The 26,486-nt window shown below is 43.5% G+C and overlaps 1 protein-coding gene across 2 annotated transcripts in view; it reads right to left on the reverse strand.

Moving 5' to 3' along the window:
- JCAD (junctional cadherin 5 associated) overlaps positions 1-25,654 on the reverse strand; it is a 44,671-nt gene extending 19,017 nt beyond the window's left edge. For both annotated transcript variants that reach the window (XM_037510512.2, XM_037510513.2), the window contains exons 1-2: positions 25,597-25,654; positions 12,151-12,486 (exon numbers count right to left, since the gene is read on the reverse strand). In XM_037510512.2, the coding sequence (XP_037366409.1) occupies positions 12,151-12,428 (278 nt within the window). In that variant the 5' untranslated portion in view covers positions 12,429-12,486; positions 25,597-25,654. The remainder of the gene's footprint in view (positions 1-12,150; positions 12,487-25,596) is intronic.
- Between the last annotated feature and the right edge of the window lie 832 nt (positions 25,655-26,486).

Here is a 26,486-nt window from a genome sequence, read left to right on the forward strand (position 1 = left end):
CTGCATCAGAGAGAACTGACTTTCTCGTCTCTGTTCCTTGGCAGATGGTGAGTAGGTTTTATTCCACAGGCTTTAATTAGCACCATCTTACTCCTTACAGTTCTATAAACATTTTCAGGGGTGCATGACTACGGGAAAAAAAACCACACGATATGGCTTTTGCTCATTTTCTCAATGGATCTTTTGGTTTCCATTAAATGTATGGTATGCTCAAATACCACAAGGTGGCTACATTTCCAAGGTGCTGTTTGTCTTGTAGATGCCATGAGCAGATTCAGAAGACAAATAAAAAATGGCATAAATAAGACAAGAATATAAATAGACTACAACTACCTTCAGAAATAATGTGGCCAGTTTTCTTTCCCCATTGAAAAATGTTTGTTATATTACCACCCTAACTTTGTAAAAGTAATACATACTAAGCTTTTTTTAAACTAATCAAAATGGCTAAGCACTCTGGATTAAACTTTTATCCTATGTACACAATATACCAGAATCCCAACTTAAGGAAAGATGGGAAATTTTAAATCATCTATTTAAAATACATTCATGTGACATAGAAAACTATAAAACATTTATTTACAAACTTCTTTTTTAATTCTAAACATGAGCCTGTCTCACAAGCAGGACCCACATGGTGATAGTTCTAGTAAATTTCTTCTTCAGACAAGTTCACAGTGTGGATAATCGACTAGCTTCAGATATAAGAGCTATCATCAGCTGAAATGTGTACTATCTGCTGTGTTTCAAAGCAAAGAATATGCTTTCCAATACCTTTGAGGACTCAATTTCTTCTTTAAAAAAAAAAGAGATTTATAATTTACATTTAAAAAAAACCTGATCAATAGGATGTTTTACAAAAACAAGCTGACATACTAGCAAAGGGTGGGGAAATGTAAGGAAAGCAAAGTGCAATGCAATAGCCCAAATCCATTGTGTTGACAAGTTTAATAAAACAGCAGGGTCTTTATACAGATTCCTGAAGAACAGGACAGAGACGAGACAGAAGTTATACCTGCTCACAGCTCATGCTTATCACAAAGAAGAGACATGATCCAACAAACAACTGATAAAAACCACTGGAGAAATATTTGAAACATGAACATGTGAATAACAACATGTCTAAAAGAAAATTAGCAAACCTGCTTGCAGTATAAAAGCCAATGATGAAAAAATTAAGAGCTATTTTTGTTAATTCACATGACTCATTCCCAACCACAATAGAAAATACTGCCCCTCTTTTAAAAAGTAAAAGCCTATTTAGAGTGACAATATTTGCAATGACTTTTAACCACAATTTCACATGCTCCAGGTTTATATTCTCAGTGGGTTCCAAAGTCCTTAAGGGCTGCACCAGCTTGTTATCATCAGGCATGCTACAGTCTAGCTCTGTAGGGTGGTCACAGGATACATAGGTGGTTTAGTGAAAAAGAAAACATTGAGTAGCCTTGTTACCTGACTGAACTAGGGGTTCAGTAGGAACACATGCATCGTAGAGACTCCTCCTGCCTCCATGAACAAAATCCTGAATCCATAAGCAGGTCCCAAAGTGTAGTCAGTTGCATTTCCCTGCAGAGATCAATCAGGGTGGAGGGTGACAGTCCCCATCAGGTCAGTGAGGTGTGGTTGGCAGGGTCTACCAGACGCTAGTGCTGCCTGCTGATCACCTTCCAACCCTGGTATCACATTTGGGGATGAGGGGATGGCTGCACCACTTAGCAGCAGCTATGCCTTCAGAAGCCACTTCCTCTTCCAGATGGAGCAGGTATTCTTACCCACATGCACAACCTAAGAATGAGGGTAGTGCCACTGACCTTGAATAACACAGGTTTGAACTATGTGGGTCAACTAATACTCAGATTGTATCCTAGACAGAGTCTAACATTCAAGGGTCAGATGGTGATTAGTTGAACTCTCGGCTGTGAAATCCACAGATACAGAGGGCCAACTATAAATTACACATGGATTTTTGACTCTGTGAGGACTGAGGCCTCTAATCCCTGTATTCCTCAAAGGCCAAATGCACATGTCACTTAAAGAATCCCACACTCCATGAAAGAGAAGTTCTTCCTCTCCATTGGCAGAGGTATTTGGAGCTTCTCTTTGGAGTGACTCCTATGTACCAGCCCCTCTGTCAGATGACTGACATGTTTCTGGGATGGAATCAGCCATTTACCACTACAGAATTTTCTTGCAAACCTCTTTGGGCCTGGAAGCCAGCAATTTTATTTTTCAGCATGCCTTTGAATATTCACTGCACTACTAGGAAAAACCTTCTAACACGCTCTAGCAGGGTAGCAAACAGGTTAATATGGGGAAGGGAAATACAAGGTCAAAAGAAGATTAAGACTAAGGTAAAGAAAGAGGTCAGCCTAAACGAAAGATCAGCTAGAGAAGATAAGGCTACCCCAGAAACGAAAGTGACAAACACCACGCTTCAGCAAAGCTGAATGTGAACAAGAACCATAAGCTGCATTGGTAGGGGTATAACTCGAAAATACCCAAGTGCCTGGTCAGACTCCTAACAGACTGTTACGCCTGCTTTGTACAATGTCACAACAACTGAGTATAAATGATAAATAATGTATATTACATGAAAATACACAAACTTAAATAAGAGGGTCTAGAAGAAGTAACATAATGAATTATTGCACTTGCAAATGAAGTCAAATTGAGAAGGTGAACAAAGGTCATAGGGAGACAAAGCAAAGCACTCACAGAGTCAACCCACACAGTGGTGACAAAGCAGAGTCACCTAAAAGAAGCACCTGCCGACGCACCTAGATGGAGCCCGCGGGCCAGGGCCTCCACACAGAGGCTCAGATCATCCGTGCTTGGGTCCAATTTCCACAATTATCAGCTCAGGGTGGGAAAATGAGCGGAAGTCATCCACACTGCACCCCAACTAGCTCTACCACAGGACCATAACATTTAGAAAATTCAATGATTAGATGGACACAGATTGTTCTTTTGTGGCACCAGCAGTTTTCTCACTCATGTTTGGGGTAGGACTTCAATACACTTTTGTAAGGTCTAGTAAAGAATGTGCATCTATACAAGGTAAGTCAGAGAACCTACTGGGAGGCCCTACCTCAAAGAGAAAGTTCTGCTGTTGGCTTCTCACAAATTAGCCAATGTATAGCAGGTGCTGATGTGAAAGACAGCCGTCTTGGAAACTGGTGAAAATTCTAGCAGTATGTCTTTTGAATGTCTGTAACAAAATTAGAGGCTGGGAAAACTACTTCTCACAGAGGGTCTCTCTGAGTTAAGTCTCCATGTGGACCAATGACAAACATGCAGAGAAGATGAGCAAAGCAGAAGGGGACAAGCGCTGCAGATGCAAAAAGGAATGAGGGCTGCACAGAAAGGGACATCTATGCCAACGCTGTGGCTTTCCAATGGTAAACCTTCTGCAACATACTTCATCTCTTTGCCTCTGACTCCCATCTGTATCCAGGGGGTGCTAACAGAGCAGTCCCCCCTTATCTGTGGATGGCTGACCCCCAGTGGATGCCTGAAGCCAGGAATAGTACAGAGCCCTACGTGTACTTCATCTCTTCCATACATAATACTTACTATAAAGTTAATTGATAAATGAGGCAGAGTAAAAGATTAAAAACAGTAACTAATAATAAAAAATTATCACAATTATATTAAAAGTTATATGAATGTGATTTCTTTCTCTCAAAGTGTATATAACATTTTTTAAACTGCATTTGATGGTGAGTAACTGGAACCTTGGAAAGAGAAACCATGGATGGGGGGGTGCTATTGTAGTTCCTTCCTTTTTGAGTTTGGGAGGGAGTAATGAGGTCATACATTTAAACTGCTCAGCAGAGTGCCTAATACATAGAACAGAGTGTCTGAAAGCTAAAACTTGGTTTTAGCCATTATTATCATCCAATTAAAAGAAACTGCCAATGGAGTCGATAATGTAGAAATCCTTTTTCTAAAGGAGGGGGTGCAGGGCACAAAGAAAAGCGGAGAACTGTTTGTCTTACCACGATTATTTTAGATCTGTATTGTCTTTTTCTAAGTTGTGATCAATAGGCCTTCACAATAACAGGAAATAATGATATAGCTAACTGTCATAACAAGGCCATGCCCCTCTGGTGATGACCAATCTCTAAGGAAGTAGCTACACCCCTTTCCATAATGGGTGATGTACAACAAGCCGATACTTAGTTTATTAAAACGAAGCAGGAAAAGCAAGCCCTGATCTATTTTCACTCACATAAATCCAATAGGTAAACTGGATTCTTTCAGTATATCCCTACTTTCTCCTTAATAAGGATATATTAGATTTTTATCAAGTTAAACAATCCTCACTAGTGCAGTTCACACACTGCCACCATCGACATAAAAAAACAAAACCCAAAAAATCCAGCAACCCTTTCCTCACTTCCCTTTCACATTTCAGGTATCCCTTACTTTCACGTATCCATTCATTATTCAACAAACACATAAGGAGTATTCCCTGTGCTGATAATCTTCTTTCTTAGTTTCTTTGGAAATTAAGCTTGGAGTGGTGAAGAGAGGGGCATCAGGGAAGAGCAAACCAGAGAGCATGTGGGGGAAGGAGGCAATAATGAGCCTCTAGCCCCAGAGACAGACAAGGGAACTACAAGGCGGTATCGCGCCATATTTGGTACAAGTGAGAATGTCCTCTGGGCTCTAGTCCAGGCTCTTTGTACTTTGTCAAGAATGTGGAGGGAGGTAAAGTCATCCTGAAAACAAAGGGCCTGATTCTCAGGTCTGTTTTGACACAGGTTTCATCCAGTGTCTCTCCTTGGGTATTTTCTAGTTTGGGAACTCATCCATTTTCTCCAGCTGAAGAAGAAACTCAATACTAACAATTCTCTTGGCGATGATACGGCTACAAAGACAAATGAAGTGGGCCTCCCCGGTGGAGCAGCGGTTGAGCACTGGGTTGCGAAGCTGCCCGCAGCCTCTGCAGCGCTGGTTCGATCCCCAGCTGCCGGCGAGGGTCCCACATGGCACGCAGGCCTCTCCAGCCACCCACTGCTCCCCTCAGCAGTGTACTTCGGTCCTTCCGCCTGCTCTGCTCCCGGCTCTGGCTCTGGTGAATTCTCTCACCCTCCCGCGATTCTGACTGTACCCAGTGCTTGTATAAATAAATAAATAAATAAATAAATCTTTAAAAAAAAAAAAAAAAAGACAAAGAAGTTCTAGGCTGTGCTGTTGTGGAACTTTGCACATTAATTCTAGAAGTTCTTCCTCCTCGTGGCTCTTTCAGCAAGCTCGTGTTCAAAGAGCTCAACCCGTTTCTTGCTGGGAAAGAAAGGGCGACAGTGAAGCATCGTGAGTGTGCAAGAAAGAAGACCAGCATTTGGCACTTCTGTAAGGTTACACTGCTAATGAACAAGAACAAAGCACCTCAGAGGATGGGTTTCCAAGACACAAGAGGGAGAACAGGAGGGCTGCACCTTCGCGTGTGCTCACAGACAGGCCAGCTCAAGCCACTCGGGCTTTTCCTTGTGAAGAGGTCGAAAAAACAATACCTCACACTTAGGATATGAAGCAAGCATCTAAAATACAAATAATGTTTGTGGAAGGATAATTTTATAAGAGAAAGAGACACAGAAACAGATGTTAAACTTGAAGCATTCCTTTTTTGGAAAACCATTATAAGCAGGATATGATTTGAGAGAAGCTTAAAAAGCCCCTGAAAATTAACTGTTTACCATATCCAGTAGCACTACCTAGAATGGATGTTTACTGATAGAATATAAACCTCCCAAGATGAGGGCCCAGACAGCCACATCAGAGATTTGCCTAGATTTCTAAGTCTCTAATTAGTTACAACTGCCTCTGATGACAAGAGATAATTACAAGTCATTCTCAGGGCTAACAGAAATTTTTGCCAGAATTCCTGGGGCTAAACACAGACGAGCCCATTATGGGGCAACTTTCAGATCCAAACCTCCGCTACGTTACGTTACTTTACAGCTTCCTCTGATTATAATACTTCAGAGGAAACACATTAAGGAAACCATGAATGTCTGAAAACAGTCTTTGACTTTTAGTTAATGGTAGCTATGTATAATTCAGCCACAGCTACTTGTATTTTAAGCACGTAGCTTAATCCACGTATCACAGCTACTTGTATTTGGAGCACGTAGTTTAATCCACGTATAGATTAACAGCTGTATAGCTGCCTCTCCCCTTTGCCATCTCTTTTCCCCTCCTTGAGCATCGTGTGTATGTGTGTATGTGTGTGTGTGTGTGTGTGTGTGTGTGTGTGTGTAGATAGTATGTACATAAATAAACTTGGTGAAAATTGATGAACTCAAATAGTTCTCATTATAATCTCATTATCATTATTAAATAGTTAAACTTGGTGCAAACTGATGAACTCAAAGAATACTTCTCATTATCATCATTATATTTACACCAATGTAAATATAATCTTTCAAAATCATCCTTTCATACTGCCAGAGGAAGGACACCGAAGCCACATATAAGATGCACTTAGTAAGTGCATGTTAGCAATATGTCAAAATTAGGACACAATAAAAACCCAGCATCACATGATTTGACATATTGAGCACTGGCTGCACTATCACAGGTGTGCACGATTTCCTAGCTGTGACCTGTGAACACTGCAGAGACTTGACAGAGCCTGTGAGGTTTGTAAGTGACTTTCATGCAAAGCCTGACTCATCATCACAATCTGTTAACTGAGAGTACTGAGGAATGGTTTACATCTAGATGAGCTTTCTGTGAAGTAAATGACTTCAGGGGAAAATGTCAAGTCTTTACAGTTACTAAATGAATGGCCTGTGAAGAGAGAAAAAAAAAATGTTCTGGGGGGTACACGGTCAGCATCCCCTCCAGGCCTGGAACTGCCCTCATCTACAGCTCCTTTACTCATGGCGGGCGAAACTCTGATGCCCAGGACTGGTCATTCCCTCCTCCCCTGCCCAACCCCGCTTCCCTAATCATCCCTTACCTCCACTGACTGATACAGTGTTGACATGCTAAGCAAGGCCCACACACCCACTGGAGGCCCAAAATTACTGATTCTCTCAAATTTCAAAGGGACACATGCAATCATCATCAGGGGGTTCTGAACCATGATGGTTCTCAGCCATCACATTGAGGCAACTGCAGAACAAGGGTCACCGGGAGTCAGTCACCGGGAAGTAATAACTGACAATGAAGGGAAGAAGCTGGTCAGCAGAGTAGAGAGCAGAGGTTTGGAGATGCAGTGACAAGTGACAAGGTGGCAGAGAAGCCGAGAGCCCCCAAGGGAAAGAAGCCACCATTCACAGAGACATCAATTGACAGACCCATCTAGGTTCCCAGTTCTCTCATGCCCACATGGAATGAGGCCCCGCTAGTCTTCATTTCCCACCAATGACTGGACCATGAGATGCTACTGTATTCTCACAACAACCTCCCCCTTTTCTTTCAGGTGGGTTCCAATCTCTTGCACATGTGAAATCTGCAAAGGGGGGAACCTTTACTACCAGGAACTATCTGCCCTGGGAGATTTGCTGAGTCTGTGACTGTTATTTTCTCCTTTGTTTTCCAGGAGTTAACATGGATTGACCAAGCCAGCAACAGCACTACCTCTCCGGTCCAACACAGGAAGCAGATGCCCTTCTTTTCACAAAGGACCCTCCCCAAACTAGCCTCACCCAGGTCTTCTCACTGGCAAGCTTCTCCACTTCCTACCTGTAGAGTAAGGTAAAAAGTATCAGGCTTTTCTGCCCTCCCGCCATTAGGATAGATGACGGAACCCTGCGGTCCTGAATGCATGCCTGATGGCGGGCACCTGGAGTAGGGTGTGGGCATAGGTAGATGGGATTCACCTGGGCTAAGACTGGGATTTTTTTTTTTAAGGGTGGCGTCATGGAGACACCAGCAGGAAAAGAGAAGCTAAGAGAGAAGCAGAGCCATGAGAAGAGCAGAGAGAACGTGAGAGAAGGCCAGAGAGCCCAGAGTGAAGACTTGCTGGGTGCTGGGAGGCCTGCCAGCCTCCTGGCCCCCCAGTGCCCCTGCCTGCCATGTACCTGGTAATCCCAATAAAAGTCTGCAAAAGCCACTGAGGGCTCCAGGACTCCTCATTTACCTGGTCTGCTGGATCAGAAAACCTGCTCAGTGGCCTGTCCTGCCCCTACACCACCCATTCTAGCCAACAGTGCTGAAATACTAAGCACTTGCCTAACTGCCTTGGCATTTAAATAATAGTTATGATCCATTTTATTAAAAAAATTTTGAGTCTTTAATAAATGCAAAATTCTGTAAAAGGAATTAGCAAAATCAGAGATGAAGATGAAGTGGTATCAGACTTCAAATAGCTGACAATCCCACAGACCTTCAGAAGAAAGTGCTAGAATAACACGATTAAATGAGTCCTTTTACCTGGAGGGAGCTGAAGAAGGCAAAATGGTAAGATGGGGTTTCCAGCAGGAGGTGGGGAGGAGAGGACTGTGGGTGCTTCTAGGCAGAGCTCTGAGGTGGGCGGCACATGGCTGCCCCATGTGGCTGGAGCCTTGGGAAGGAGCGGGCATAGAAAGGGCAGGTTGGGCTGAGGAGGCCTGCGAGGCACACTGAGGAGTTTCATGTTGACAGTGCAAGCAGTGAGGTCTCAAGAAGGTCCCCGGACAGGAGTCACATGGATTCGGGGTTCAAAGTCCATCTTCTGGGCTTTAAACACCCCTAGAGTTACCAGCCCAGAAACCAATAATGTAACAAATTGAATGGGAAAACAGCTACAAACAAGAACCATCTCCAACTCCTGAGCCTAACAACTTTTCAGCAAATTCAGTTGATGCCTCGGCTCTCCTCACAACTGAAATGTCTTTCTCTTCCTATCTTGGGTGCTCAATATCACATGACCAATAGTGAAAAGCTCAGAACCATCTCTCCGGTCGGGAAACATGTACACAGAATATTTAGAAGTCCAGTCAAGGTTCCACATTTGTGGGATTTTTAAGGTTGTATTGGCTACAATCGGCCCTTACCTAAGAAGCTCTGGCTTAAGCTGCTGTTACTCATCAGACAGAAAGAAATAGTCCTGAATTATGCTCACGAGAGACTCCTGATGGTCCAGCCATACCCCAGATTATGGACAGTACCACCTTCCATTTATGTAGCCCCTGAACAAAGCGCACATGAAGCAGCGTTATGCTTATTTAGGTGCAACAGGATGCAGACCTCCTGCAGTCCCCGGTCAGGAAAGGGACGCAGCTGGGCTCAGGGAGCTGCTCCACATGCATGAGTGTCTAGGGAGGCAGAAGACAGGAAGCAAGAGGGGACAGTCAGCACAGGGCAGCCATGTCAGAAGCTCAGAGACCTGAATGCCTTTTGAACTGAGATAAGCCTCATAGGGGAAGAGCTCAGCCAGGCACCGTGCTTTCATAGAACCAGAGCCACTAGCCTGCCTGGCAGCCCAGGGCCAGTGCCCATGCCAAGCTTCCCGCCACTGCTTCCAGTGGCCCTTGCTAAGTCACCAGCATTCTCTGGGTTTCATGTTCTTTGGCTATAAAATAACGGCACTGTCTACATATCTGTCTCCACCATCACGCCAGAATGAAAAAATAAAACCCCTCCCTGTGGTCTTCCCAATTACTCTGGCCACTTTCTTCCCCAAGATTTCAGTGGGGTACAGAAGATTGGCCCCGGATATGAGGACACATTCTCGGGCAGACCTCAATCCACTCCAGAAACTGCAAGGAGGGGCTCTCTTCCTTCCCAGTCACTCTAGTGACTTGGGTTTGGTCAGGGCTATCTTGGGCTCATCTAACCTCCAGACCCGGAGATCAGCCTAGCCCGGCCATTAGTGGGCCCGGCCAGAAGGCTGCACTTTAGTGAAGGCTGGGAGCTGGCAGAGAACTAGTTATTCATCCAGTTTCATAATCCACAGAATTCATACCCCATATTGTTAGGTTTTCCCCTTTCTTACTTCAATTTTTAACTATTAGCACCTACTTATTTCCTCTCAGAACATGTTTTTTTCAGATGAGGAAAAAATAATTCTCCTCCTGCCTACCTTGCTGTTGATCTACTGCTTTCAGCTTCTACAAAGCAGGTTGGGGGAAAGGTCTTTTCATTTCAACCCAGGAAGGCTGTCAGCTGTTTTCTGAGGCTTTGGGCACTGGCGTAGTTTTGCACAAATGTATGCATTTTCCCTTTCTAGCCTACAAGGCTACCTTCGATCCCAAAGCTACTGTATACCCCCAAGATAATCTGTCAACCTCAGAAACAGGGAAGAGGAAAGACTTGTCATTTATTGGAAGACCTCTCAGTGCTATACAATGCCATTTATCTGAGCAGCTCACTCAAGACAAGAAAAAGTCCACCTGCAGACATGAGTGTGTCTGCCCACCTAGGGCCATGCTGGTGGGCCCTCGTGGTCCTCAGGAACCTGTTGTCACAGGAGGGGCTACAAAGACCTGAGCAAGTAGTGGATGAGGCTGGGAGCCACATGCAATTCTCATGCGGAAATCCACTGTCTCCCACTCTGAGACCCAACTCTGATCTCTGCTCCAGGCTGCAAGACTAAGGGAGATACCACTCAGGCTCCAGAGCACAGGATTCATCAGGGATTTCAAGGCCACCGTCTTTACCTTGTTAGAAATTGAGCCTTCTGAAACTGAATCCGTGAGCATGTATTAAACACACTGTGCCCAGCTAACAATCTCCCTAGGAAATACAAAGAAAGAAGCAGCAATGGACAGCCCCAGAAGTTCACAGTGGTAGGTATAGACACACTCACCCCAAAGCCAGAAGCAACAGAAGGCAGGATAAAATCAAGCACAAGTTTGTGTAGTGGTAACTAAGGCTGTCCTTACTCCTAGCCAGCTCATACACAAGCACCTCTTCCAAAATCCATGGTGGGTATGTGTTTTAGAGAACACGGCTGAAAAGGGAGCTAAGCCCAATACAGTAGGGGACACAGTAACAGTTTTAAAGGGTAAGGTTAAGTGAAAGCAACCTCAAGTCCTTTCTCCATTCTGGGCTCTCTCCTGAAGCTGGTCATCAGTGATACCCCTGCCCCATGCCAGAGCAGTGTTTCTGACTGGGCAACACAAAACCAGCTTTTCCACAACTGGGCATGAAGAAAGGCTACCACCTTTGCTTTTACCAATAGCTCTGGTTTTGAATGCTATAAATGATAAGAATAACATCCTTCCCATTTTTGCCTGAAAACCATCAGCCAACAGGAAGATTCTTTCTGTGAAAAGGCATCTTGGAACCACAAAAGGCTAGTTCACTCCCTTAGGACTTGATCCAGTCCCTTTTTTGTTTGCTTGCTTATATGCTTCGCTTAAAAATGGGCCTCTGCTTCCATTTGTCACCTCGGTCCATTTCTCGCCAGCTACACAGCACGCGCTGCACAGGCAGCCCTCCTTCCGTCTTAGCCTGATCCCAATACAGCATTAAAGATAAACACAGTTTTATGAAGTGATGACAAAGGTTTCCTCTAGGTTGAAACTGCTTGGATGAGAGTTGCAGGACTCCTCGCCCATTCTGGCTCTGTGGCAGGCTGCCGAAATTCCCTCTTCTTTAACCCTCCAGTTCCCCCCGCCAACCCGTCCTCTTTTTTTGTTGTAAGAAAACATGCACAGATGCAGCTGTACTCAGATGGGACATCCACATTAGGGCCACTGTGTGTGCAAGGGAAAGACAGATTGGAAGCCAGGGAAATTCTATGAGTATACAAAAGGGTAGGTTTTCCTCTTCACAAAGGAAAATACATACCTTTTTCAATTCTGTAATGTAAAAAATATTGAAACATATTAATAAGAAAGTCTAATGTACTACTGGACTAGGAATGTGTGCCTGATATAAACTAGCTTTACAGAGTTTATAAGTGATTCCTAGCTGAAGCAGCTTATAAAGGAACAAAGAAATAGCATTAAAATGTAGCATTTAACATGAAAGAATTATTCGTTTACTCACCACTACTTATTGAGAAGGTCAACTCTGTCCAGGCCCTGTGCTCAGTGCTGCTAGAACACCCAAATACCCCAATGGAAAGAAATGTTCTGGTGTCTCAGCCCCTTTCTCCCTCCCCGGCCCTAGGGGAAATACATGGAGCAAAGGATTTTACACTGCCCACTGCAAAACCCCCAAGTCAAAAAATAAAAAGAATGGCGGGTTCATTTTGGAGCTTACCCTGCCTCAGAAGTTCTAGAAGCAGATGCGCTCTGGGGCTCTCCGTGGACTCTCAGAATGCGGCGGTTTTTTTCAGTATCACTCACATGTCCTTTCCCCAGGGCTTTCTTACTCTGTGGTGAGGCTTTGGGGCGATCCTCACAGCCATTCAGCAGCGCAGGGCCAGTTCGTGCTCTTGCTCGTGCTTGCTGGCGCCCCTCATAGTTCTCCTTCGGCGCTGGGACATTTCTGGACAGTTTGTATCCATGAGAGATCAGGAGGTCTTGTACACTGTACATAATGCACTGGCCTCATCCAAGCTCAGCCACTCGGACCGTCGTGGTGGCAGGACCCACACTGAGGGGAAAACAGAGTGTGAAGAGTTACTAATTCTCCTGGGAGCCACTTCTGATAGCTCCTCGTCCCTTCACTCTGACCAGACTAGACCATGAGCACGAACATAGCTTGGTGCCTGCCTAGAAAGTAAAGAAATATAGGTTGCTCCATCTGAAATTATTCCCATCTTACTCAAATAGAGAGGATGGATGCAGCATGAATTCTGCAGAAGATAGCAGAATTCTGGCGTCACTACCCTCTGATGGTTGCCTTTTGTAGAATAGTCTGGAATAGTATTTAAGCAATGAAATGATAAAGAATACCCACCATTCGCTTACCCCAGTCATCTGATAACAACAAGCACCAAGAGTGAGGACAAAACAAATACAGACTTGGAAGCTACAATTACTACTTCGTGGTTCTAAAAAGAGAAACTACCAGTGTCTAGCTTAATCTTATTATACTTTCTTGCTTTCATCTTGTAGACATACCCTTTGCTCTAAAAAGGCAGAACAAGATCTTTAATCAACACGTAGCCAAGATACACTTCAGTGGAGCAATCTGGATGGTAAGTGCAAGGGCAACCATACCAGGTTAACTAGCTACTACTGAAAATAGGTCTTCAGTCTCTAGTTCATATTGAGAAAACAAAGGACAGAGTGATGCAGCATACACACCCAACCTACCACACAACCCCGAACTTCCCCTTCTCACATGAACCTTGAAGAGTCAAATTTCTGCTCAATGAATCTTGTGAAAGCAGTTTGCATCTCCAAGGCAAGGATGTCCACAGCCTAATCCTGCCGTGGTACATTTATTCAACAGCAGCAATTTCCCTAAGTGAACTGCCCAGAGGCAACAGAACCAATGAAGAATAAAAATAGACAAGAGAGCACACATGTGGAAACAGGAGAGGCTGCCATGATTGTTTGTAGGCAAGAGGTTGTCCTTTCCCAGGTTCTCCAGAATCTGTTCAGTCTGAGCTGCCACTGCCTGTCCACAGGCTGATGGGGCCAGGGCCACAAGCACACAGGAGCTGGGCCTGGAGGAGCTCACCCAGCTCCAGTCCACTTCACTGGAGGACAGAAACAGCGCCAAGGCAGCCCGGGGGGAACAATGGCCAGGAAATGCCTGTGGGCCCATGTGCAGGTGAAAGGGAGATGCACGTGCTTCCTGTCAGGGGGAGCTCCTACTCGGGTGCATCACACCATGCTGCTGACTGTGCATGCCTTTGCTCTTCATCACATGTTACATCAGGCAGCAGAAAAGTCTTGGTTGGCAGCACGGAGAGTATCAAAATTTATAAGTCTAGAATTTTCTATCAGGTGCCTACATTTTACGGAAAGTTGACAAGTGCTGGCAATTACTGAACTAGCATAGAAAAATCTCCATAGCAACTCTGACTTTCCTGCCACTCCTGCTCTATATCTTTTAGAGTCAACTCAGGTCATACATTTAGACAGAAACGGAAAGGCTAGAGGAGCAAGTATTTGATCTTTGGTTCCACTGAGCAAGGCACTGGGCAGGGATTGTCGGGAATGACATTCCATCACAAGGAGAGGGTGATGAGAGCCCAGCTATGAGGACACAGTCTTTGCTTTGTTCAATGCTATTTCCCTACCAGCTAGCGCTTAGTGTACTCTCAGCATATACTTGGTGCTCGAAAGCACAAGTGAGAAAAAGGGACATGTGAGCTAGGATTTAAGAATGATTAGGAGGGCCTCCCCGGTGGCGCAGCGGTTGAGCGCTGGGTTGCGAAGCTGCCCGCAGCCTCTGAAGCGCCGGTTTGATCCCCAGCTGCTCCCCGGCCACCAGAGGAGGGTCCCACATGGCGCGCAGACCTCTCCTGCCGCCCGCTGCTCCCCTCAGCAGTGTACCTCATCAGTCTGCCTGCTCTGCTCTCCCCTCTGGCTCTGGTGAATTCTCTCACCTCACCTTCCCGCGCTTCTGACTGTACCCAGTACTTGTATAAATAAATAAATAAAATCTTTAAAATCTTTAAAAAAATAGAATGATTAGGAGTTCAGTAAACTGTGTGAATGTGCGTATAAGAGGGGGTATTGACAATTAAAATAGACTTCAGGTGCAGTGATCTCAGGACTAAAGCAATGACCTTGCAACAGAATCCAGGGAGCTTAGACAAGGGGCCCCAGACCCACTGGGCTCAAGTCACACATCTAGTCAGCACCACAGTTCAAGTTAGAGTTTAGTTCTTAAAATACTCAATTTCTCTCCCTTGCTACATGAGGCTCTTTAAAAGCAACGTGCAGTATATTCCAAGTTGCAGGTCAGTGTTCACCAGGAGTTGCCATCATTTATTAAGAGTGGTGAAAAGAAAATGACCCTCGCAGACCATGTATGGGGGTCATGTCCTTTCTGGGGTTGGGCCGTTATGGCTACAACTGCCTGGCCATTCTATTTAGCCAAGGCCTGGCCATCTTTCAAAAATGACTTCAATTATAAGAGTCATAATCTGATCTTAAAGGTCTGAAGTCAAAAGTTTATTGAGTATTGGAAACTCCTAACTTATTTAGTCTCTTGAGGCTGGCAAACTGGGGGAACAGGAGTATGAAGTACAACAGTTTCAGCACTCAGGACCTGGAGCCAAGAAGCAGAGGGTTTGGAAGGAGAGGGAATGACCCGCAAAACCCAACCCAAGTAAGTGCTCCTGAGCTAGCCAACCCATGGAGGACTTCTTTCCCTGGGGTTTACAGCCTCCACCTTCTTCATCCTAACCCAAAGACTAGGCTTCTACCTCATTGCCACACCCATGTTAAATATCAGTCTCTCACCCTACACAGATTTCTAATTCCTACCATATTCAGCACACTTCCATTAGCATCCTTATATATTAAGAGGAATAGGCCACCTCAAGAGGTAGCAGGCATCCTCTCACTAACATGTCGGTTACAGCAGTCACCAGGAGGGGATGCTGAGATACTGAGGAGACTCAGCATCCAATGAACTGGCAGATGAGAAAGCTCACCCTTTGAAAAGTCTCTTCCTAACCCAGTGATATCACATTCTAAATCAATAGCATTTAATTCCATCAGTTACCTACAAAGGTAAACATAAATGCATACCAAAATTTCACATGAATGCAAGTTACTACAGCATTAAATTTCACAACTTGGAAAAATGTATGTTTAGTTAAAATAGCACAGTATCAGACACAGCCTTTTAACCCAACGTGAGTGGTTAGAAAAAGTGGCATCAAACCTGTTTTCTAACTTGCAAGATTGGGCAACACTACTATCTTCCTATCTTACTTACAGTTTTGTGAACCCAACTTGAATATGTAAAAGTAAAAATAACCACAAAGATAACAATTTTGCAGGTTTATCATACTACAACGCTACAATGATTCCATTTTGTCTCAGAAGGGTTACCTGTCTTACAGAGACTTCACTTTAGCTATTAATTTTCACCTTATAAGCTTAGAACATGTTCCAATTCCTTTTCTATCATCTGGTAAGTAAGTTTTGATTTCCAAAGTGATATCCACTTTTTAATCACTGTATATTTTGTCTTTAGTAAATGGATATTTCAATCTCCATACAAATCACTTGGACCAGAAAATGTTATTTTATATAATCCAAAACATTAAATCATAAGTTCTGAGTGTCTATAAAGCACAGGCACTGAAACTATAGTAGTAAGACATGTTCTTTGCGCTTGAAAAATCTTACTGTCTTGCAGCAGAGACAGCTGGAAAACAGACGATCACCTCTGCAAAGTCACAGAACTGAGACACGGATGGGAAGGGGATAGCACAGAAGGGACCCTGACCCAGTCTCAAAGGGCCAAGAAGACTTCTGGAAAACTGCTGCTAAATCAAATAAACTACCTCAAGTTTGCACTGTAACATCACCCTGTTAATAAGTATGATTTCCCATCCAGTCCACTAAAGACATTTTTTTCCTTCACTACTTATGTTTGTTTCTTTGACTCACAGACTCGTGTAATACTTAAGAAGAGTGGCCAAGACAGTGTGGGTACTGGGTGGGCCTGGATAGAAAGACAAGGGACAAATGAAATATCTTTTTCATTCTCTGACTATTTATATAGTATTATTGCAGAGGAAACACTGAATATAACAAACACTTTAACAGAACAGCTCATCAAGGTATAGCGCCTCTGAAAATGGGAGTCCCTACTTGGGACGTTCTTAAGCAGAGGCTCAGGCAACAGATTTGTAAACTTTTTTGTTCTTACAGTAATACGCTGAGTGTGCAAAAACAAATCAGTCAAAACTTGGAAAATGTTATTTCATTTTTTTTTAATGCTAGTCACTGCCCACCAAATTTTCATGACCCACTAGTGGGTCGTGACCTACAGTCTGAAAAGCACTAATATAGAAATCATTTCTGTGCAGGTCAGGATACTGGATTAGATGACCTCTGAAATTTTTTCAAGTTCAATGACCCTGTCAATCTATGAGAAATCCTTTGGCCTACCAAGGTCATTTCTCTGCTCACAACAGCCAACACAGCAGTTCTATCAAGTAATTTTCTCTACGAATAAAGACATAACTACTGAGTGAAGCTACTTTCCTATTCTTAAAGCATAAAATGAAAAAAAGAATAAATCTCATTAAGGGAAAGTAGATTCTTCTGCTTCCTTCCTCACACTACCTCTAATCTACTAGGGGTTCACACCTGAGACTCAGAACACTGCTCCTTGGCTGACAGATAAACCCGGCATGGTGGAAGCAGACTAGGAAATCAAGGTCTCTGGAAAAGAACTGGATCTGCAGTGCTGCCACTTTTCTCTCTCTCTTTGGCTTGAGAAAGTCAAGAAGGAAGCAGTTTATTTCTTTTGATTTCTCTGTTGTTCTTTTCCATTTTTCCTACGATTCTCTGAACCATGTATTTCTGGAGTCAGATCATCATTTCAAAGACAAAACATACAAAGCAGTTGAAAAATTCTACCACTGCAATAAAAACTGACATCCCAATAAAAGGAACAGAATTCTAACGGATCTATTTCTCTGGGCAGCATGTGCTCAGCTCTCTCTTGCCACCTCAGGAGGAAGCTGCTTGCAGGCCTTCTCCTGCTGGAACATAAAGGGAGCATAAGGCACAGGGATACGAACATGGGCTCTGTCGGGAAGGCCTAGCTTTATTCTGGCTGCCACTTGGTAGATAGCATTTATGAGGTGACATAACTTGCAAACCTCAGTTTTCTCATCTATAAAACAGTGGACCTGCCAAAGAAAACTGTGTGGCTCCTAGGAGCTGTTACAATGTCAGGATGCTCATTTCTATTGGACTGTGTGGCACTGGTTGGCTTCAGAAAAAGAAGATAAATGTAAACTTTTGTTTCCCCATCTTGTTATTAAAATACATACTTAAAACTTTGAGACAATGAAGGACACAAAGAACAACACTCAGTTTAGTGGGAAGACAGGGTTCATGCAACAATTCTCCTGTTCACCTCTATGAGACGGGTTTAAATTAAGATAATGAGATGACATTCAAAAAGAAACGCTTATTCCACTAACTTATGTGGTTTTACAGAGGTGAGAGTGGAGGAATAACAATGCGGAACAGCCAAGTTTTCCTGGGCTAGGTTTATTGATTGATTCAAGACATCAGTAGATTAATATTCTACTACTTTTTCCTCCTTTAGGATGTTTGTGATACTCAAAATATTCTCCAGTAGATATATAACATATCCCCAAGAATAGCTGCTAATCTGTGGTTAATTTAAATTTAAAATCAAACCAAAAGGAAGAGCCTGCTCTCTAAGTTCAAACAGCAATACACCTGAAAGATAAAACCAGCCATCGCTGAGCATCTGCCAAGTGCCGGGTACTCTGTTAGTTACTTGGCACACCTTTCTCGTTTTACACTCCTAGCAAACTTTCTGGTGTAGAGAGAAATGTCTCCATTTTACAGACAAGAAAACTGAGGCTGAGAATCGCGGTTGCACAGCTTGCAAAGGTACATTCAAAGTTTAAGCCAGGGTCTGCTGGTTTCAAAGGCCATGTTACTATTTCAGGCCCTTGTTTCTATACTCCCTTCCTTAATAGCAACAAAAATTTTCTAATTTATCAAATTATGCATAAGTATAAACAAGAAAGTTCGAAATCATGATCACACTGAAATGAAAAACTGAATGTTTAAAGGGAAAATATTCTTTTTTTTCTGGGATCAAGATAGTCCTAGATGACTCTTCCCTTATACGTGCCAAGTATACAGGCACCACGTGCACACACCGGCATGCAGTCACTTGACTGCAATGTCTTGATGGCAATACTAACACTAATTTCTAACTACTTGGTCATATGATTCATTCACAAATATACTATACAACTGCTTCCAGAACTTCCTTCAGTAGACCTCTTCACTTGTTCAGCTTCATTCGGCAGATGGCAATCTTTTACGGCTTCAGGCTCTACATGGAGCAATCACAAAACCTACCATGTGAAATGGAAAAGCAGACAAACTACAACTATGAGAAATAGCAGTAACTTTGAAGGAAAAAAAACTAAATTCTAAAAGAAAAAAAATTATCTTCTATATAGAGACAGCCACCCTATAATAGAAATAGCACCCTTGCAACATTAATGGAACATGGACTTTGAGTAAACAAAGGAAAACCACAGAAGGAGTTGGGCAAACAAGGACATAGTTGCTTTATAGTGACTCTTGCAGGAAAACTGGTTAGAACCAGGAGAGATGGAGGTACAAATCCCTTCTACTGTTAACACACATGAGAGGAACCAGAGAGGATGAGAAAGAAAAGCAATTTTCAAGGGATGAAGTACAATATTCTTTAGTTTTGGTGACTAAGACAATATTCATTTCATTAAGAAAAATGCAGAAATTAGCAATAACTAACTGCTGGGAAGATGACAAGAAATTTGATTTTGATTTAACCAACCTATTCCCAACAACATTTTATTCTCCCCAAACTATTTTCAAGAGGGTTTTCATCAGGTGATTGGCCCCTTCCAAAGAACCTGAATGAGACCACTTAAAATGTTCTAGAGTGGTAGATCAATAAATACTTTGAATATCAGCAATATCATTTATATTCAAACAGAAGGGATTATGAAACTAGAAGAGTGTTAACAATCCATTAGTACTTAAGTGTGGGGTTATCCACCCCTCACTGCAGTGATGAATTTCTATTTCTCCAAGCTACTCAATATATCATCTGCTATATTGAACTGAGCCTGAAAGACTGCACAAGAGAAAATGAAATATCTCTTTGGCTTTAATAGCCTGAAAAAGTGAAATAAGAAAGTTGAACTAGAGGTTCTTCAGTCCTTCTAGTGTAAGAAATTTGCCTGTTCTCTAACCTGTTCTCCCTGTGATGAAGCGCATGCATTTCTAAGTCAGCTGGTTACAGTAAAAAGAACACAGCTTGTGGCCATGACACAGAACAAAGCTAAATAGGTCATATGAACACACCACCTCTGACCTTGGCCTCATTAACACCCACACAGAGGCCAAATAAAAAAGCAAAGCTAAAGGGACACACTCCCTCCCATAGAGGGAGGCTATGGAGGGAAGTGGTAAGGCCAGCGATATACCCTCCAGCAACTCCCCAGATTGCAGGTGTTGTACACTTAATTCCAACTTAAATTGTTCATGACTCTTGTTTTGCACAGGACACACCAGGCACTTGGCTGTGTGCCAGAGAACATGAAGACATCTACAACCCATCCACACCCTCTCTGTGGATGGTATTATTTCAATCATGGGCTTCTCATCACTAGAGACTCACACTCACAAATAAATGCTTTTTAACCAGGACCATTTCCTTCTTCCTTTCCGTTTACTAAAATAAGAACATTTTTTATTCCCATATTTACAGTTAGAAGACTCCCAAGACAGTAGAATGCGTCAAAATACGAAGTTCCTATAATCAACCAGAACAGTTCTTCCCTTATAAAATTTGCCTAGAACATGAACTGAATATAAAGGAAAGAGACTAGGACTCAATTAAAAATTTTCACCCTCTTCTATAATCAAAGATGTGTAAATTAAACCAAAATGTCATTATTCACTTATCAAATCACTGAAGCTTTTATAAAACAGTATTTGTTGTTACTGAGGCTGTGGTGAGCTTTATAAGGACTCCTCTTTATTGATGTACGAATGTGTATGGGGGTCTTGGTGTAAATGGGTATTTCCCTTCTTAAAAGTGACAGTATTTTACTAATATGTTATGAATATTTTTTAAAATTTTTTAAATCTCAAACACTATAAACCAATAATCTCATTTCTTGGTATCCATCTTAATAAAACAATCAGAGAAACACAAAGTTTATAAACACATACATGGGAAGGCATAAAACACCAGATGTAAACATATCAAAATATCAAAAGTGGTATTAGATTCTGTTTTTTCCCCCTTAAAGTCCCTATCTATACTTCGCTCTATTTTATGATGCTGTTCCATCATAAAATGTTTTAGGTGGAACCATGTGAAGTTGCCATTTTGTAGGTAAAAAAGGGCCACATATTGATACATTCATATGTTTTAACTTAATATTATTTCATCATCAGGAAAAAAAACTTTCATAAAGAGTCACTTAGGTAAGATTAGGAAAATGTGTCTTTGAAAATATCTTACATAGTTGGAGAACTCAGTGAGAATAAAATAGTGAAGAACAGAATAAATGAATAGAAAAACCACATAATGTTATAGGGTAAGGTACATGTGTATTGCTGCCTACAGAGATTCTTTACATGCTCCCTCAAAAGCCTAAAATCATATGTTCTGTTGATAAAAATCTAACACCAGGTTAGAAACAGCATGGTAAAGGTCTTGATTAGATATCGGTATCCCTCTAGAAAGCTGAAAACTTCCCAGTTGTATTCCCTGACATTTCATACTTAAGATGTAATTAGTCCCTCAAATTGTTGTCAGTTCACCGTAAATATTTCTTCAACTGACAACTTTCTGGTCTAATGTTATGATTAATATAAAACAAAGCATTTTCTTTAAACAAGAGGTAAATAGCCAAGACATAAAACAAATCAGAGTGAAGGATCTTGCAAACTGATAAACGGATTTTTAATGCTTTCTACAGCTTTTTTTAAAATGGTAAGACTATGAGTCTTATTATGAGCAATAAGATTGCCTTTTTCCTTTTCAGTCTTCTTAAACAACAAAAAAAACCACAATTCTAGTTTTAGTTCTCAGTTACTAAGTCCTCACACACTGTCACCCTGCCCAGTCCTCAAATTGTTAAATTTCAGACATAAAAAGCATATCTAATCTATGAAGTAATCATTTTAGTAGGACACTGTCACTGAATTAAGTTTCTTTAAAGTAACAGAAAAAAAAAATAACCTTGGGTCTAAGATCAAAAGACTCCTGGAACACCAATCTTGTGGGTTGGGCTGGTGTTAAGGCACTGATTCAAAATGAGAAAATGAGAAGAAAATAAAGTACCATATATTTTGTGCTTTTTTTTCCATGAATCTCTTCCAACTTTTTTATCTTGTCTTTTCCCCTATAACTTGTGTGAACACACACACACACACATATACACACCTGTCTTCTCTCTCACCTTTAAATACTGTCACACAATTATGGTTCTGGTGACCTCATCCCATTTTTACGAGATGCTAAGTACCTCACTAACATTGCTGAAAGATTAGTTGTCATTAAGAAAGGAAATTAGATAAGACATTTTTAATCTTCTAGAATTTTTGATTATTTGGAAGAATAACTGTAAAACTTATAATAGCTTAGAATTTAATTCTGCAATCACCATATACGTCAAACTTCCTAAGATTACTAAAATTATCTATTAAACTTAAACTAGTTTTGTTTTTAGTATCTTTAGAATAAGAGCTAAGTTTTTATAAAAATGTTCATTTAATTTTTCCTCTAATGCTTTTATTTTTTTCTAATTAAAGAACTCATCTAAAGTTATTCTAGAAGTAAGCATTGCAAAATTCACTGTTTAAGTAAAAAGTAACAGTTCTCAATAAATCCACTGTGCCAAGAGAAAACTAGCAGTAACAATTTGGTTTTTATTTCTCCAGCTATTCTTATAGTATATACAGTTGTTTTTTTCACTCACTTTTTTCCCCTCTGTGAAATATAAATTGGTGTCTCTTCATAATAATATCTAAGGAATCATTTACCTAAGAAGAAACAAGCTTAATAGGTGAGTTATAGAATAACTATAAACAGCATACAATGAGGACATTTAATAGTCTGATAATAGATGTTTGCCTGTTTGATCAGACTGTGCTCAACTATATTATCTACAGAAAGTTTTTGGAAAATGTGTTTACTTGAAGAAAATAGAGATAATGCAAATTTTTAAAAAGATACCACAAATTCAAATCAAGAGAATTAAGGCTTTAGAATCTGGGTGGTTCACATACTGCTTAAATGACATTTATTGTCTAAAGCATCTAAGTATTGGAAACCCACCTAGCCTCCCTTGGGCTGCTGCTCATATAGCAAAGTGAGTGTCCCTCAGCATTTCTTAAATCAGCAGACCCTTGAGACAAAGCACAATAGGCAGGGTTTTAATGAGTGAGATAAGCCTTCCTATCCAAAAGGTGAAAACCAACATCTGTTTTAAAAAACCAATAAACTGCAGTAATGGGTTAAGCAAGAGGCCTAGAGGATTTAGAGATATAGCCCTTGCTTATCAAAATAAAAACCACAACAGAACAATTGTTTCAATCCTATGCTCTGTGTTCTAAAACTCTCCCTAGATTAATTAGCGTGGAGTCTTGCCAAACTCATTAAAGTAGAAACTCTGGACTCCTACCGCATTTCTCCCAAACTGGAGGACTCTCCCAGCAAGGACAATGAGAACTTGGCAGAACCAGAGACTCCTGGGTTTGCATACTGACAGTATTTCTAGGATTTTTTTTTTTAAATTACATCCTAAAAATCAGATTTAGGACCTTTTCACATTTGCTTTTTAAAAACTGAAAAATTGGTGCTTATTTATTTTCCTGTTTACTCCCAAACTCCCGTTTACATTTTATAGCTACTGAACGAACAACGCATGACACTGGGCTCTGTGACCCCTCAGATGGGTAATTTGATAACTCTGATCAGTTTGTCAAGCTCTCCAGAACATGTGGATACTCAGGCATTTTAAGTTATGTTCCAAGGAGGTGGAGAGACCAATTTTTTTTTTTTTTTTTTTTTTTTTTTTTTTTGGCACAGGCTTCTTCCACCCACCCATCTCCCCCCAAATCTCTTGGGCCTGCCAAAGGGCTTGACCTTCCAGTCTCAGCAGCAGCAGAGGGTGAAGTTTGGCGAGAGGAAGGCCCAGCAGATTAAGGCCTGTTCAACAAATATTTGCTCATCCACTGCAGTGGGTGTGAAACAATTTGCTACATGCTGCCTGCCCAAAGTAACACTTAGGGACCTTCAACTTCTTCAGCTAGTGGCTAAGAATTAGACACCTAAAATCAAGGTAAATACAATTAAGTTCAAACCCAAAGAATATTGTAGGAAACCAACTGAATTTACCAAACTCCTAATTTCACATGGAACCAACACAAATCCCCCGAAATAGAATCTGTGGATGATTTCCAAAAAACTTCACAAACTCTTGCCTTGCTGGTCTTAATCCAGTCATTTTAAATTCTAAAACTACCTGACATAAAGCACTGTTTTCCTTAAATGTTACCATACAGACTGTGACCACTCAGCTTAGATTATTAATTTTCCCATGTTTGTCAAGAGCATTTCTGGCTGCCTGAACTCCATATCCTACATCCACCACACCCATGTTCCAACCCTCACCTCAAACTACTGGTACGTCTATTCTTTGCAAATCTGAAAAAACAAAAAGCAGAAGAAAGACAAGAAGCTGTGGGGTGAATCTTTAAATTGTGTGGTCCACACTACTCCACCCGTATCCCCAAGAAAGCCAGGAAACTGGACTTTTGGAGGGGAATCCGAGCATGGGGAGGGAAGTGGTGGCAGAGGGCGTGTGGAGCAGGGTTGGGGGGCTGGGGCCTGGCCTAAACTAATTCCCCAGAGTCTTCTGTTCTATAGAGCATGAATGAGCAAGGACTACAACATGACCTGGTTGCGCTGGCGTAGTTTTCGTTTTTATTTTTTTTCTTCAGTAGTGAAATCACAACTTCTTTTTCAAATCCCCAGAAGATTCCTAGGCTCTGGGCTGCTATTGCCATTGACTAGGGGTTAAGAGTGGCGCTCTCAGCTAAGAGTGCGGAACCTCCGCGGGGTCTGGACACCTAGGAAATCCAGGATTTTGGGGGATGAGCTGATCGCTCTTGGGGGTGGTGGTGGTGCGGGCCGGGGTAGCTAGAGAAGACCCGGGGTAGCGCCCAGACCCGGGCGCACAGGCAGGCAGGCAGGCTCCAGACCCCATAAACGGGCTGATTAGGAAGATTTACAGCTCTCTCAGCCGAGGCTCCTTCCTTTCTCCCACCCTTCTTTTTCCCCTTTTTGCTTAACCACAAGCAGCCAGGGCCAGGGCTGCCCCAGGCACTTGCTGGGAGGCAGCGGCGATGAGCGCCCTAATCTCCAGTCCTGCCGCGGCTGGGCGTGCGGGCTCGCAGAGCCGGGCGGAGATTGGGGGGTGGGGGTGGGGGAGGGGGTGCCAACGTCCCGCGGGCAGGTCGGACAGCGGGGGGCACCGTGGGAAGCCCGAGCCTCCGGGACTCCGAGCCGCGGCTGTCAGACCCCGGGGTGGGGGTGTCCGTAGCAGTCCGGGCGCGCGGGCTCGAGAGAAGGGCGGCTGCACCCGGGCTGTGGCTGGGACGTCGCGGAGAGAGGAGACGGCTCCCCCCGGCGCCCCCAGGGCCCCCCCTCAGGGCCAAGGGGCAAAACGAGCGCTAACGCCAGCCCGGCCCCTGCACCCCACCCGGGAGCCCCGCGTCCCGCACCCCGCGCCCGCGCCGGGGACTGGGCACCTGAGGGGACGGACGTGCTCCCCCACCCGAGGTGCTGGTGGAGGGCCCGCGGCGGCCGGGTTGGGGAGCCCCAGCACCGCGCGGGGGGCTCCGGGTGGGGTGTCGACATCCTCCAACGTCAGGGAAGCTCGGACAGAGCAACGTCCAGGCTGAAGTTGGGGGACGAGCGCAGGAAGGTGAGGGCGAGGCTCGTGGGCCAAATGCACCGCCAAAGTGAGGAAGGGAGAGAGATGCTGGCACTTACCGGGCGGCTCCCTCATGCTGTCCCGCGCCGCCGCCGCCGCTCCGGCCGGCCGGGCACCAGCGCGACCCGCCCGGCTCGCAGCCGCCGCGGCGGAGCATGCCCGGAGCCGCCGCCGCCCGCCCCGCCCATCGCCGGCGGCGCCCCGCCCACCGACCGCCAGCCCCGCCCACCGACCGCCAGCCCCGCCCATCAACCGCCCCGCCCCGCCCACCGACAGCCAGCCCCCGCCCCGCCCACCGACAGCCAGCCCCGCCCGCCAACCGCCCCGCCCCGCCCACCGACCTCCAGCCCCGCCCCGCCCACCGACCTCCAGCCCCGCCCACCGACCGGCCCCGCCCGCCAAGCTGCCTGCAGGCGCCGGCTCTTTTGGCGGGCGGGCAGCGGCCAGGACTTGGGCCTCTGCAGGCGGTGCTGGATTGTACGCGCTGAAGCTGGTAACCCTTCCTTCTCTTTTCTGTCACGTAGGTTTGGGAGGCTCCAACCCTTAAGAATGTCCACGCACACAAACATGCAGATAAAAGCAAAACAAAAATACACACAGGCACACACACGGACATAAATACACTCATATGTAGTCACACACAAACTCCCACCCATACACACACTTATGTACACAGGGATATGTACACACACAACTATACATTCATGCATACACACATATTTTGATGGCATGAAGAACAGAAAGCAGTGACAGTGACAACAGGTTAGTGCTTGGAATTTTCGTCTTTGAAATAGATATCCAATATCGAAGTCTCTTGTAACAGATTAGGAAACAGTCGTAGGAGGTCAATGCACAGTTCAGGACAGAGTGAACATTTACTGACTCTCAACCCACTCCATGTTTCTTTTTTGGCTGTGACTAGTCTCTTGCCAGGTCTGCTCTGAGGCAC

The sequence above is a fragment of the Talpa occidentalis genome, unplaced genomic scaffold (assembly GCF_014898055.3).
Source record: "Talpa occidentalis isolate TD23 unplaced genomic scaffold, MPIMG_talOcc4v2.1 talOcc4.14, whole genome shotgun sequence".
In the NCBI taxonomy this organism is placed as follows: Eukaryota; Metazoa; Chordata; class Mammalia; order Eulipotyphla; family Talpidae; genus Talpa; species Talpa occidentalis.